This window comes from Neurospora hispaniola (assembly GCF_033458365.1).
Source record: "Neurospora hispaniola strain FGSC 10403 chromosome Unknown B0T23scaffold_2, whole genome shotgun sequence".
Lineage (NCBI taxonomy): Eukaryota > Fungi > Ascomycota > Sordariomycetes > Sordariales > Sordariaceae > Neurospora > Neurospora hispaniola.
The window spans coordinates 3,532,596-3,547,135 of record NW_026944407.1 but is presented as its reverse complement, the minus strand read 5'-3'; the positions used below and the strand labels follow the sequence as shown (position 1 = coordinate 3,547,135).

General features: G+C 53.0%; 2 protein-coding genes across 2 annotated transcripts; one reads left to right on the top strand and one right to left on the bottom strand.

The window, feature by feature from the left end:
• Window positions 1–65: 65 nt before the first annotated feature.
• Window positions 66–4,829, bottom strand: B0T23DRAFT_88041 (raptor N-terminal caspase like domain-containing protein). The gene is made up of 3 exons (XM_062841934.1): window positions 4,043–4,829; window positions 365–3,984; window positions 66–293 (listed from the first exon to the last, which is right to left on the bottom strand). Exons 1-3 carry the CDS (start codon window positions 4,628–4,630, stop codon window positions 80–82), a joined length of 4,422 nt encoding a protein of 1,473 aa, XP_062695859.1. The 5' UTR covers window positions 4,631–4,829; the 3' UTR covers window positions 66–79.
• Window positions 4,830–9,179: 4,350 nt separating this feature from the next.
• On the top strand, window positions 9,180–13,867 carry B0T23DRAFT_312446 (uncharacterized protein; the record flags this gene model as incomplete). Its single annotated transcript, XM_062834690.1, has 4 exons — window positions 9,180–9,485; window positions 9,590–9,980; window positions 10,040–10,322; window positions 10,378–13,867. The coding sequence occupies 4 exons, from the start codon at window positions 9,180–9,182 to the stop codon at window positions 13,865–13,867; spliced, it is 4,470 nt and encodes a 1,489-aa protein (XP_062695858.1).
• Window positions 13,868–14,540: the final 673 nt, after the last annotated feature.

Sequence of the window (14,540 nt, the reverse complement as noted above, 5' to 3'; positions counted from 1 at the left end):
ATAGGCCGTTCTACAGACCCGAGGATGCCACCCCTCTTATGCCTCTCGTAACTCGGAGGATGCCACCCCTCTCGTAATTTTAGAAGGGGCCAACCTTCTCGTTCCCACAAGCGAACAGGTTGACGTGATAGTCCCCGCGAGCAGCGCAACCCAAAACCATCCGATGAGGATGGAATGCAGTAGCAGAGATAGGCGTGCCCTTGTGGCCCTGGAGAAAGCTAGAGTAGGGCTCGATCCGGGTCAGCTCATGGCCATCAAAGTCAAAGACCTTGACGAGATGCGCCGAAGTACCACTATATAGCGTCATGCAAGTTAGTTATTGTAATCAGTTCCGCGTAGGATGATCAAGGGTGGGGAAACCTACACAGCAAAAACAGGCAAGTGTTCATGGGTGCTTGCCGTCCTGAGTACGTCCTTAGTGGTCTGGAACGATTTGAGCGGCTGGTCCATACGGATATCCCACAACCGGATCTTGCCGTTGCGGCTGGCCGACAACAGTTCTCTCTGTCCACCGCGTTGCATGTGCACCGATCGTACCCACTGCCTCTTCTCGTCCTTCCATTTCCGAACCATGCTCTCCTGCGGCTTCATGCGAGTATCAAAGACTCTGATCGCCCCGTCGCCAAATCCGGCGACAAAGATGTTGCCTGTCATCTGATCTGACGTGAGCGAAGTAACGCAGGAGCCGGATCGTGCTGGAATTTCATGGGTACACATTTCATGACCGGCATTCCAGATGCGAATGACCCTCTCATCCCCGGCCACGAGCACCTGACCCTTGACCTGTTGCCAGTCGAACACCATGCCCGAGTTGACGTTGGACGGAACCATGTGCGTCAGAGCGCGCCAAGCTGATGCCAGCTCGATGTTCTCATTGCTGTCGTAATTCCGGTAAACGCGGATTACACCGTCTGATGACCCCGTCATCAACAGCGCTTGATCGTCTTCGTTGATGAACTTCATGTCTGAGATCTTGGAGCCTTCTGGGTTGCCGTTGGAGAAACGACTCTTCCGGGTACCCTGTTTCCAATCCCACACGTTCACTGTATTCCCGTCATCTGCGACGGCAACGTAATTCTCAAACTGATGGAAGCTGAGTTTGGCCGGTTGCGAACCATTGTTGATGACGCCAATTTGGTCATTCCACTTGTGGGTTCGCGCATGCGTCTTCTGGGGCTGAGTCTCTCTCAAAACGGCCTCGTTGCGTGAACGGCGCCAGAGGCGTTCGTTGTACTCGTGGCTGCCAGGCTCTTCGGCCTCCGATGCTTTCATCTGCGGCTCGCGGAAATACTCTATGGACCAGTCCAAGAACGTGCTTACCAATGGTAGGCTAGGCAGGTCTTTCATGCTGCGCTCTTTATAACCAGCACATGACGGTTCGTTGGCAACGTGGTAATTTGCTGGTGAAGTAGCCTGATCATTTTGCTCAGGCGGCGCAGAATCCAGGCCCGGACCTTTTCGGCTGCTTCGAGATCCACTTCTTTGAAGCCCAGGGGACAGTGGCGGAATCGAGGTTGAAGAAGGGTCCAGGGTCCCCATGAGGGGGCCAAACAGGTAACTTGCAGTCCTCTTGAGAAGGCCTGGCGAAGGCAATGGCTGTGCGACTGCAGCGTGAGTGCCGGCAGCGGCGCTTCTCTGGCTCATATCACCCCTCGACACTTTTCTAGAGCGCCGGAGGATCTCGTCCATGAGATTTTGCGTTTGCGTTGTAAGTGGTGATTGGAGAAGTGCATTGTGAACATAATCCACGATGATGGTGGCATCTCTTTGGGTTTCGGGATGTGGATCCACGCTCAAGATGTTGATGTGTTTCCAGCAGGCAGCGAAAATCGAATCATGCGCTACACCAAATGCTGATGGTTTGATACTGCCATCTCTCTCCCGGTTTTCTCGGCGAGTATAGTGTAACCCCATTCTGTGATCTTGGCCATCCTCTGGCGGAGGCGAAGCAAGATAATCCTTCTCCTCGGATAGTTGCTCGAAGGCGGCAACCAGGAACTTGCTCTCATAACGCAGAACGAAATGAGAGAAGAAGACTAGAAGCTCCTTTCGGACAATCGGGCTGCCGTCTGTAGCCAGTTCAAGCATGGTCCAGGCAACGCTTTCCTCGATCCTCGCAACTTCGTCCGTGAGATCCGGGATTCCTAGGAACGTGGTCATAGCATGCGCCATAGCTGCCCGTACTTCAGGGTTGGGGTCCCTACTAAGGTGGGAGAGCTTCGAAGTGGCGTTCTCCCGAATGCCCCTCCATTTACCTTCAGGAAGGTCCTTCCAGAGCTGGCTGATGCAGAGGCATGACCATTGCTTCAGGAGGGGGCCTTCTGGGCGTGCAATATGGTACAGGCAATAGGTCATGATGTCGGTTGAGTTACACACAAGCTGTCCAGGTTTATAGTCTTTGCACAGCATAGCCAAGATGAAAGCACACATCGCCTTGTGCTCATCCAAGAACCCGACGCTAACCATGGAGAGGGTATCTTGCGGCTTCATTATGGCCGCGAAGTAATTGTACCCACTATCCTTGATAAGGTCTTGCTGGCATGAGATATCGACCGCAAGAACGCGAGTCCAGATGAACACCATGACTGGCTTTAGGTCTTGTGCCGCCGACTGGAGGAGCTTCAAGACGTACGGGAAGATGCCAATGCTGAGCGCCAGTTGCACTGCCCAAGGGCCAAGGTCCAAGAACCTTGCCAGTAGGACCAGAGCTCGTACTCGATGCTGCTGACTTAGCAACACCTGCAGAACCACTGGAAGCTGGTCCGGTGGCTTCTGGGACAAAGCATCCCCTCGAGTCAAGTAGATCTCGAATGCTGTGAGCTGCTCCGCGAAGAATGACGAGTTGATGTACTCATACTCTATCCCTTCACTCTCCTTTCTCTCGAGGGCCGGCAACTGGGCAAGAGCCAGATCGACGGCCAAGTCCCAGCTCTCCCAAAGAGGATGCTGACGTGTATCTGGCAGCTCGGGATACGACTGGGGATGGCAGTTGTACACAGGCATGATACGCTGTGCGAGGAGAAAGTTTCGGAAAAGAGCGGCAACCATCAAATCTTGCCTAAAGAATTTGCGGAAGAGATGGCGTGGTAGCGTGGTCCATGCAATGGTATCTGTGATGGCAGTGAAAATCCAGTTGAGCTCTCCGAGAGGCGTCCGGCGCTCCTGAAGCCGCCCTGGCAGCTTCTTGGCTCGCTCAGGAGATATTTTGGTTTTTAGCGGATTTTGCAGACAGAAGAACCAGAGTGCCATCTCTATAGGGGTAGTCAAGCAACAAGTGAAGAGATCAGCAGGCAGGTCGGGGTTGGTTGGCAGATTTTCCTTGACATTGCAGGCTGCCAGATGGATGTAGGGACGGAAGTTGATCTTTTCGTGATTTGGGTCCCGTTGTGCCGCCTCCTCTTCTTCTTGCTCGTGCTTCTCAACAAAACGGTGGTAATTGGTGAGGATATTGCCTGCCTCGGAGCAATCCCACACATATATCGTGGGCGCTTGCAACCATTGCTGAAGGTCATAGAGAGAGACGGGGATATACTGCGTGTAGTTCTTGTTGAAGACCCAGATTTCTCCCGAGGCTGTTGGCTTGGGCACTCCATGCCCATTGTAATGGAAGAGCACACGCTCGTCCTTGGCACTTCTTCGGAGGGAGACACTGAACCGCTTGGTTTCTTCGATGGACGGGTCTAAATACTGCTTGTAGCGCGTCCGAATAGCAAGGGTCTCATATTGAGATTGCAAGGCTTTGCCGATATTCTCCAGTGCCTTGGAAACAGGAGGCACCGTCGGATCTTGCCAAGCTTCAAGCCGGGCACCCGGGGTGGTGCGAAGTTGATCTGGCGGTTCCACTCCTATGTTCAAGCATACTGCTATCGCAGCAGAAACTGTTTTTAGGCGATCGCGCATACGCCAGTCTTGGATCTCGAAAGCGGGTGTCTTTGGCTTCCCTGTTGTCTCATGTCGCTTATCGGTAAAGTACATGTACCAGCTCTGCTCAGCGCACGGTTAGTGACACCCCAGCCAAAGGCAGAGACACAAATCAACGTACATTTGCAAGCTGAGAAATGACTTCTTCGGACTGATAATGGTCCTCGAACCCATGCCTGGCACCCCAATCATGGTACTCTTCGTCAACTTGTTCGATGGGGCTTTCCCTCTCCAACCGCAGTCCGTATTCGCTCTTGGACCGCAGTAATGGCGCCTTGGCCGGCCGGGCGACAGGCATATGGTCGTCATCATCTGATTGCCCGCCATGCAACGTGGTCCCAGGAGATGTCTGGTTATTGTCGTCGGGGGCGCTTGAGGGGCGTCGAAACATGGGCGCTGGTGAGGAATCGGACATGCGTCTCTGTATGTTGGATCGAAGTGGCAGCTGGTTATGAGCAGCAGGATGAGAGGTCCCGTTTGTCGCGACGCGCTCGTTGCCATCTTCTGGCCTCTGAGGATGGACTTGTGACATTGTGACTGAACTTTGACGAGCTGGGTTGTTCATTGTGTGGCGGGATGGTGATGTAGCAGTTGATGACGGAAAGCCGGGCCTCGCGTAACGGCCAGAAGCGGGAGTGGGAGCAGAGGGCTGTCTCTGGCCAAATTCTGCAGAGCCGGGGTGGGAGGCGTGAAGAGAAACAGCAGTCATGGTACGCGACTAGACGAGAGCGAAGGTCATGGTCCTCGGAGGGTAGAGTCGGGTTTTCAAGGCCGCGACGAGGCCGGGTAGGCGATGAGTCGAGAACAGAGCGGCGGTGTAACAAGTCTGTAAGTCTGTAAAAGAGCGAGCGTACGGTGATATGGAGGTGATGTCGGCGGCCCAGGTAGATGCGCTATATCAGGCGGCACAACCAGAGCTGTATTTCCTGCAGAGGAGGGGACCGATCTGAAGGCTAGGGAAACGCAGAGGTTCGGATGCGCGTGGGGTAGGCGTGCGATTGACTGTCGGCTGTAACGAAGATGCGAATCTGACCAAGGTAGCCTGGTGGTAGTAGTAGTCGGTGGCAGTAGTGGTGCCGTCGTGACTCTCGTTGGATGATGCCGGTCTTTACGCTGTAGGTTTGAGAGATGGGATTGGGTCAGTCAGTCTAGCTAGACTTTTATCAGAGGCAGCTGCGTGCGGTAGATTCCCACTGCAGTGGGTGAAGTGCGCTTCCGCTTGTGTAACCAGAGCCTACCAAATGTCACTGCCAGCAAATTGCCTGTGTCTCCTCTAGTATACCGAGAATATTGCAATAGAAGTTGGTGAGACTTGGGTGATACGAAACGACACGCAACTCCTACTGCTTTGAACTGGCAATGCCGGCCGTGATGATGTCGGCAGAGGGAACCGCTTCCTTGTGTGTTGTCGTGGTGGGTGCGGGTGGTGGTGGTGGGTTGATGCGGGCCGTGGAGCACAGACGTGTGGATGTGGATGCGCTGCCCATCAGCCATACGCTACTTCCATGGGGGTTTCTGGGTGCCAAGGCTTCCTTTCCAGAGGGGAGGACTGCGGGGGGGAGTGCCCGTTTCTCGGATACTACCTCTACCTCTACTGTGTAGTCGTCGTACCCTAGGTACCTATCCAAGGTAGAGTGAAGACAGTGAATGGTGACCTGTACGGTACGTCGGTCGGTACCTACCTACTACAGGTAGTGTACTAGGCAGGCTGAAGGCCTTCTTGGCATCTCCTACAAACAAGACCAGCGGAGGTAGAGGTATTGTGTCACCACAGAAGGAGGCACTGAACGCACATGATGATGCAGTGCACATGGTGGTCCATGCTTTCAGCCTCACCCCCCTCGTTGGTACAGTACGCTAAGCTGCATTGCACCGCAACGTTGCTATTCTCCGTGGGACTTTTCATTCATTATCGATATGTATTGCCCGAGTTAAGAAACGGTTCGTTGACTTGACTCGAGGCCTGCTTCGAGGATCTCACAAATCCATGCGCCGCCTCGGTCTGGATCCGATTCCCGTCGTTAGCCAATCACCTCTTCATATGTATACTGACTGCGCAGGACGGATTATCATCAGTTTGTCAAGCTTTGCGAACATGGAAATCTCCTCTCGGTTGGCACGTTCTCAACGATCGAGCCGTATGCATTAGTAGTTGTCCTATGAGTCCTCTCAACACAAAATCGGCGAAGCTCACTCGACCGCAAGCCACGCTGCCGGCAGACGCCGTTGTTCCTGCTCACCTGCTTGTGTCTTGATGTTGACCACTTCGTTCCGTATCCTAGGATGGTCTAACAAGATGGGATGGGCCGCAGTGGCATTCACACCTGAATATTCAACATAATCTACCTTGGATTTATTGGCTGTGGGAAAAAGGTTCAAGTTGCATTGATCGTGCTTTTGCATGAACTCCAATTTCAAAAAATATCGGGTGGAGCCCCGGCCATTGGGGATCGCTGAGCAAAGGGTCTGTGCGCTTCGGCCCTTTGCCGCGGAGCGGGAGCTTCACGTGAAAACGTCCGGAACGGGAGCCGGCCACCCCGAGGACACCTGCTCCGAAGAAGTCCAAACGAGTTTCTGCATTTTGTCACGACATCCAACCAACCCATTCACATCAATACGGACACGGGAAGTCACCTTCTTGGAGATATCTCTTTGCATCCGTACGTATCGGGTCCGGTGGCATGTCGATTGGTTCTCCGCATCGGCATCAACTCTTCCGGCCCCTAAGCTTGATGGAAGATGCTTGCAGGAAGCGAGTGCGGGATGGTCTGTGCGTGGAAATAAGAAACATGAAACAACCAACGTTGGGTCCACGCTATCCTGTTGGACCCGAGATATGACCCCAGAGGAATGACACGCTTGAGGCTCAATACATATTCGTTGCGGAGAACTTGAATCTCTCCTTGTGCTTTTGGTGTTGGTTACAACCTACTATCCATCTTCACCGTGTTTGTATTTCCAGGACAAAAAAGTACCGTAGAAACGGTAAAACTGACAAGTACAATGTGCAGGAAACGAAGGGTTAAAGGTCTTGTCAGCTGCGTTTGGCGGCCCTCAATGAGTATGTGCGTGGCGGTCGAACACCTTCTACCCTGCATTGTATATCGACATCTTGTCGAGTTTTTACTGTACTTCCTTGTACTCACGGACCAGAGAGAGAAGATAGCAGTAATGTTTGGCCGCATAGTTGTCGGAATTCGATCTCATCTCAACTAGTTAGGTGTGCGATATAGCTTTGCATTATTTCGACGGCCTAACACCATCTACCAAGTTGGACGCGTAAAATCACCACTTGTGTTGAATCATGATGTGCCTGACAAAAGATCAGACCGTTAACTTTTGACAGTCGGGTCACAGGATGGCGTGGTATTATCCCAAACACCTCGAAAGTCACAACACTATCGGACTTGGAAACAGTGTCGTACCATTGCAGGACGGAAGTGTGGTCTTTTATTGGAGACCGTTTCGCTCCAAACAAAATAAGACCCGGTTGAAGGGTGGTGAGAAAGTGCGGTATGTGCTTCAACTGGACTGGAATGAACTGGACTGGAACGTGATTTGGAGGTCGCAACGTAAGTAACCCCGCGCATCTTTTTCCCACGGAAGAGTAAAACTGAAGTATGGGGACAAGATGCGGTACGGAATGAAAGCACTACTGCTGCCTTCATCTGACTATGCATGTCTTGGGGCAGGTATCAGTATAAAAGTTAGTACTTATACTTTTGCAATGTCAAGCTGTTACTGGCCGAAGAATGTTGGACATGAATATGAGAGTCGCAGGTGAATACATGACCAGGTAATTACACGTTTAGGTTGCTACCTTGGCAGAAGACCGAAATTGTTTAAGGATTGTAGAGTGGAAGTGAAGTGCTTGCATCAGTGGAACTCCAACAATGGAAGCGTCCGGGAACCCCCTTCCCCTGGAGCCCCTTTGTTCTCTTTCTTCCACAAAGTCTCCGCTTCTTCGCTGGAGGCTGCTGTTCCTAAGCTTTCCATTGGAAGGTTTTGGTGGCCGCTTTGGAAGGTTGCCAGGGTTATGGTCAGATTCCCCATCTCAGCAGCATTCGCGGCGATGTGGTCCTGACGGAATGGACGGCCATTCACACGGACGGCTGCAGCCTGCATCTTCCACTTGCTGCCGGGCTGCGCTAACATCTTGTCCGTCAGGTACGGATTACCTAGGTTAAGTTAGTATGTATAGCAGCTGCAGGTGCAGCAGATGCCCCTTTGCCTGGGTTGCTGGTTCCATTTCATCAGGTTGTGTTAGTTTGTGCATCACACTTGGGCAACCGTAGAGTAAAAGTAAAAATAAAAATAAAAATAAAGGATTGTTCTCCTCTCCTCTTGTTGGTTACTACCTATCCGTCCACATCCTGTTGGCGCTTTCTTGGCGGTCCCTCCAATTATCAACAAGTATATGCCGTGGTTCATATCATCATCTCAATCAATAACAGACGCCCTTCTTTTTTCGGGCGGCGCGTGCCAGCCCGCTGAGTGCTTATGTACAGGGACCCCCCTCCCGGCCCCCCTAAAAGGAGAACCGACCTGGATGAGGATGGAAGAGTGGAAGTGACCTGAACGCCAAACAAGCTTTTGGGACCCGACAAAAAAAGCAAGAGTACGTTATTTTCGCTGCGTTACAGCACGCCGTGGTGCCATCTTTTTGCCATTTACGAGCATTTGCTAATTGCCAACATCCCCGTCATTTCAATTCAGCAGAAATTCGATCGCTTGTTTACCCCCCGGCTCCACCTCCATTTACAGACGACAGGCCGGCCGACCGATGCTTGCCCCCAGCCATCTCCAAAATCGACGAGCCTTCAACTCCCTCCTCCGTCAGCGTCAGTGAACTTGTCGCGGTCCACGGTTCACGGTCACGGCTTACGGTCACGGTCCAGTGTCTTCGGTGTTCCTGGTGTGCTTTCATTCAGATTCTCCCAGCACGAGCCTCCTGTTTGATTGTAAGCGTCTGCTGCTACTACGCGCGCGCTCGACCCCCCCGCTGTTCGCTGGTACGGTACGGTCACGGTCACGCCATAGATTACCACGACCTCCCTCCCGAACCCCAGAGTCGCCCAATTGCCCGTGCGGCTGCTGTGGGACGCCCTGAGCTCCCAAGTCACGACGAGACGAGCGAGTAAAGACGAACACCGACCTCGACGCTCTCCCTTCGGCCTATTTTTTCCCCGACAACCTGAAGGCCACGGCGAAACCAACTTGTCGCCGCTGCCCCCAAAGGGCGGCCCCAGAGACTAGACATGGCCTTTCTTTTCAAGTCCAAGAAGAATCACGACAGAGGGCCAGGTAGCCGAGATGGTATTCCGGGGTCGGCTTCGTCAACCCAGAGCGCGACTGCGCGCGTCAGGGACGAGAAGGGCTCCCGATCAACACCTACCGGTAGCTTGAACTCCCTCGACAATGACGGTAGCGTAGGCAGCCCGGAGCAGCAAAACTATGGCCGCCCTCGAGGCCAGACCCTCGAAGGGCAGCATCAACATCAACAACAAGGGCCCTCACAGATGCAATCCCGGGAACCCCCGCAACAGCCGCCCAACGATCTTCCTGTAAGCCATGTTTGCCATCTTCACATGTTGAATCCTCGTCATGTGCTTTGCGCCAGGGTATTGGTCGATATGGGATGAATTTTCCTAACACTTTCAATCAATAGTTTCGCAATGGCGCGAACCCCAACCCAATGCCAATGGCAAACCCCAACGCTTCGCTTTACCCATGGTCGCAAAGGAGGTTAACGTATACGACATCTCAACCGAGCCCCTTTCCCCGATATGGCGCCGCTGTCAATTCGGTATCGTCTAAAGAGGGCGATATCTATGTGATGGGCGGCTTGATCAACAGCTCGATGGTCAGAGGCGACCTATGGATGATTGAGGCTGGTGGGAGTATGGCCTGCTACCCTCTTGCGACGACGGCAGAGGGTCCTGGCCCAAGGGTTGGACACGCCAGTTTGCTGGTTGGGAACGCGTTTATTGTGTTTGGCGGAGACACCAAGATTGATGAGTCCGATGTCCTTGATGAGACGCTATACCTCCTGAATACTTGTAGGACACCTATCGGCGGCTTTTTCCTCTTCAACAAGGTTTTTGCTAACCACTTTTAGCTACGCGACAATGGTCAAGAGCTCTGCCCGCCGGTCCACGACCTGCGGGTAGGTATGGCCATACTCTTAATATTTTAGGATCCAAGATCTACGTCTTTGGTGGCCAGGTAGAAGGATACTTCATGAATGACTTGGCAGCTTTCGACTTGAATCAGTTACAAATGCCCAGCAACCGCTGGGAAATGCTGATAGCTACTACAGAGCCCGGAACTACCCCTCAAGGCAACGTTCCTCCTGCTAGGACAAACCATTCCATGGTAACCTTCAATGACAAGATGTACCTGTAAGTCCAGCCCATTCGCCATATCACTGGTGGTATAGACACTGAATAGAACTAGGTTCGGAGGCACGAACGGTTTCCAATGGTTCAACGACGTTTGGTGCTACGACCCAACGACCAATGCCTGGACTATGCTCGAATGTATTGGATATATTCCTGTCCCGCGCGAAGGTCATGCGGCCGCCATTGTTGACGATGTCATGTATATTTTTGGAGGGCGTACCGAGGAAGGAGCGGATCTTGGTGACTTGGCGGCTTTTCGGATCACCTCTCGCCGCTGGTATACCTTCCAGAATATGGGCCCTTCGCCCTCACCTCGATCCGGTCATAGCATGACGGCAGTTGGCAAGACCGTTGTGGTTGTAGGTGGAGAGCCAAGCTCTGCTACGGCAGCTGTTAATGATCTCGCCTTGGTTTACTGTTTAGACACGACAAAGATCCGATACCCACCTGATTCCGCAGGCAATCCTGGTGCCCCAAGAAACGCGGTAAGGCGGCCAAGCAACGCGACTCCTCCATCTTCGAACCAAAACTTCCCGCCCCGAGACGGTTCGTCGGGCCCTCCTGATCAGAGACGGTTGGTCGGGCCACCCGGGGATGCCGGCAACACTACCCCTCAGAACGGATTCAGAGGCCCCCCGAATCCAAACGACCAGATTGGCCCTAGAGGCCCCCCTAATGGGCCTCCCAAACCTATGAGACCTGGTCCGCCAATGGGTCCAGCCGGCCCTCCCCCTCAAGGCCAACCTCCAAGGCCGGGTGTGAATCCAGCAGTCGCCCGAGCAAGGAACGCCTCTTCAGACAGCAGGGCGGACTCTTATCAAGGCTCCCCTACACAGTCTCCGGTCGTCCAACAAGGTCCGGTTTTCACCCAAAACGAGAGTTCCGGGTCTGTGGGAAGACATACCCCAACTCAGAACGCACCACGCTCTGCATCGTCTGCGTCACGGCAGACGGAACCGCCTGCTGCTGAAACACCCAAGTCCAAGCCTCTGAAGCAAGCCCGCACGCAAGGATCGGTCGACAGCTCAACGGATGCAAGCCTGAAGCAAGCAGCCAATCGTTCTGCTTCTCCGCCGGCGCCTACTGCGAGGCTGAACAGCAATTCTATCAACCGAAGGTCATCGCAGCGGAATTCTCAAACAGTTGTACTTCTGAAGGAGCTAGACGCAGCAAGGAATCGCAATGCCTGGTATGCTTCGGAGTTGGAGTTGGCTCGTAAAGCCGGTTATGTGCCCACCGCCTCGATGAGCCCAGCGCTGGACCAACGAGCGGCCGAGACGTTTGACGACGAGGACAGGCCTTTAATCGAAGCTTTACTTGCCATGCGCACTGAGCTTGCCAATGTACAAAATTCAGTAGACAAACAGGCAGTTCTCGCTGCGAAGCAAATTGCCGAAGCCGAACGACAACGGGATGCTGCTATTCAGGAAGCGATTTATGCCAAGGCCAAGCTGGCAGCGCAGGGAGGAAGTGCCAGGAGCACACCCCAACTCGATATAGATAAAGATGGCAACGATCGTGTGGGTGAGATGAGCAAAAAGCTTGCCCAAGCCTTGAGTATCCAGAAAGATCTACAGGACCAAGTGGAACGCCTAAAAATCGACCTCGACGCCGAGAAGAAGGCCAGGAAACTGGCGGATGATACGGCCAGTGCTGCGCAGAAAAGGATGGCGGACCTGGAGCATTATAAGCAAAAGAATTCCGGCGAGGTAGAGCAACTCAAAGCTGAAATGCATATGCTACAACGGCAGGCAAGAGAGGCTGAAGTCGCAGCGTCGGAATTCGAATCTACGGCACAAATGCTCCGTCTTGAGAAAGATGAACTGGAAAACAAGTACAATGAGGCCGTCGGTAACTCTAAGCAAAGCGTCGAGACATTCCAGTCACTGCGGGAAGCGGTAGCTGCAACAACCGAAATGAGAGAGACGCTGGAAAGGAAACTCGATGAAGAGCGCGCACTCCGGGAGGAGATTGAGGCCACGTTGAACAAGCTCAAGGCTGAGCGTGAGGTTCAGGCTGCTGAATTAGCTACAATCACTCAGCGCCTGAGAGATGCTGAAGAGCGGGCCGAACGCCATGCCAACGAGGCACGTGTCCACCGTCAAGCCGTGCTTGCCGGTTTGGATAAGGTGCCGACAATGGAGAACCGTAGCTTAGGCAACGGCGACATTGACCGCACATCTGCCCTTCAAGGCCAGCTAAGCGCCGCTAATGCGCTGGTGAGGAAGTACCAGCAGGAGGCAGATTCTGCCTCAGACAAACTACGCAGTGCAGAGGAACGCATCGCTGGACTTGAGGCCTATCAAGAACAAGCCAGTCGTGAAGGCGTCTCGATCCGCAGGCAGTTGCAGAGTGCCCTGAGAGAAACCCAGTTCCTTCAGGCCGCCAACTCGGATCTCAAGCAGCAATTAGCCAAGCAACAACTAGAAACCAACGCCGTCCTGGTCCAACACAACACGCTCAAAGATATTCTCACTGAACGTGGTATTTCACCTACCAGTGTAAACCGGCATAGTCGACTCGGCAGCCCGCGTGAGGGTTCCCCGGAGGCGATGCGCTTGCGCGAACTTGAACAGCAACTTGCCGCGGCGCAAGCTGCGCACGAGGAGACAAAGGCGTCAGCGGCAAAACAAGCGCAGGAAGCGGAGACGACGTATCGTGACAAGCTTGCCCAGCTCGATAATGACTACCAGTCAGCTGTGCACTATGTCAAGGGCACCGAGAAGATGCTTAAACAGCTTAAGGAGCAGCTGACACGCTATAAGACGGAGAACTCTCGCCTCAAGGAACAGATTGTTGAGCTTGAAGACAAGGTCGGGGGCGAGACTGGCGGCAGCGGCGCACCTGCGGATTGGGAGACTGAGCGCGAATCGCTGCAAGGGCAAGTCAGCGAGCTTCAAGCTGAGCTACAGAGGACGGCATCTCAACTCGATCAACAGCTAAAGTCCCTGCGCGAAGAGCTTGAAGATGTCCGCCAGGAACGCGATTCGGCGGCTCACGCCAGCGACGACGCCAGCCGACGTCTTGAAGCGACCAAGAAAGACCTAGAGGAGCTACAGCACGAGAATGCCCTTCTGGAGCGCCGCGCTCGGGATGCGGAGCAGAAGGTCAGCACACTGCTTGATCAAGTAGAAATGAGCGTCGACAACTACCGCAGACGCAGCCGGCAAGTCCCGAACGAAGCGATCGGGGCTGCGGTGGCCCCAGTGGGTCCTTCAAATGAAATAGGACATGTCAGGCATGAGTCCAGCGAAGCCGAGAGTTTGTACGGGCCAGGACCCGATGCTAGAGATAGCGTCGCGCTGGATCACCTGACAAGCGAGCTCGAGACGTTGCGGAGCCGTTGGGAAACCAATAGTAAGAACTACCGTCACAGCAACGCGTTTGATTTTGAGGGCCTCGGAACTCCTACCGCATCTCTTCCCAATCAGAAGAGTGACGGTACCCTCGGTCTGAGCGAAAGTATGGCGGATTGGAGGAAGAAGAATTTCGACGATAGTCACCTTGATGATGATGAGCATCCACCGGCCGGATCTGCCAGATGAAAGAAAGGAATGCAAGGAAAGAAGCTTAGCCATATAGGAAAAGCTAAGCGTGTAATTTGATGGCGGCGGCAATTGCACCCATCACACCAGCAACCAAGCAGTCTATCAGCGAAATCTTTTTTTTTTTTTTTTTTTTTTTTTTTTGGGGGGGGGGGGGGGGGGGGGGGGAACACTATGCCATGAACGAAGACGTCTTAATGTTTGATGGCTATTTTTGGTAGAGATGTGCTTAATTTTCATACGTTTCTTACTTTTTCGATAATTTGATGGTGATGGGGAATGGAAGGAAATGTCATTTTGCTTGAAATACCCGAACTGTCTCTATACAGCTACTTGTTCTCGTGCTTTGGCTGCTCTGTGCTGCTGTGACATTCATTCTTGCCTACCTTATTGTTGTTGTCTTATTCGAGACATTAATCTGTTTGTAATCTTGATGGGGATTTTAATTCCGTCGATGTTCTATGGAGTTAAATGGCAAATATCCAGGCTGTTCGGGTAGTGATCTTGCTTAGAGTCTAATGGTTTATCTTGGGTGACAGGATGTTAGGAAAAGAAATTCAAAAGAATAATCTTACGTTCACGATGAAGACTCAATCCTTTATAGACAATTCGAGTCTGACGTTTCAATGTTTCCAAAACGAAATACAGTTGACACTTCCAAGTCGTTAACGAA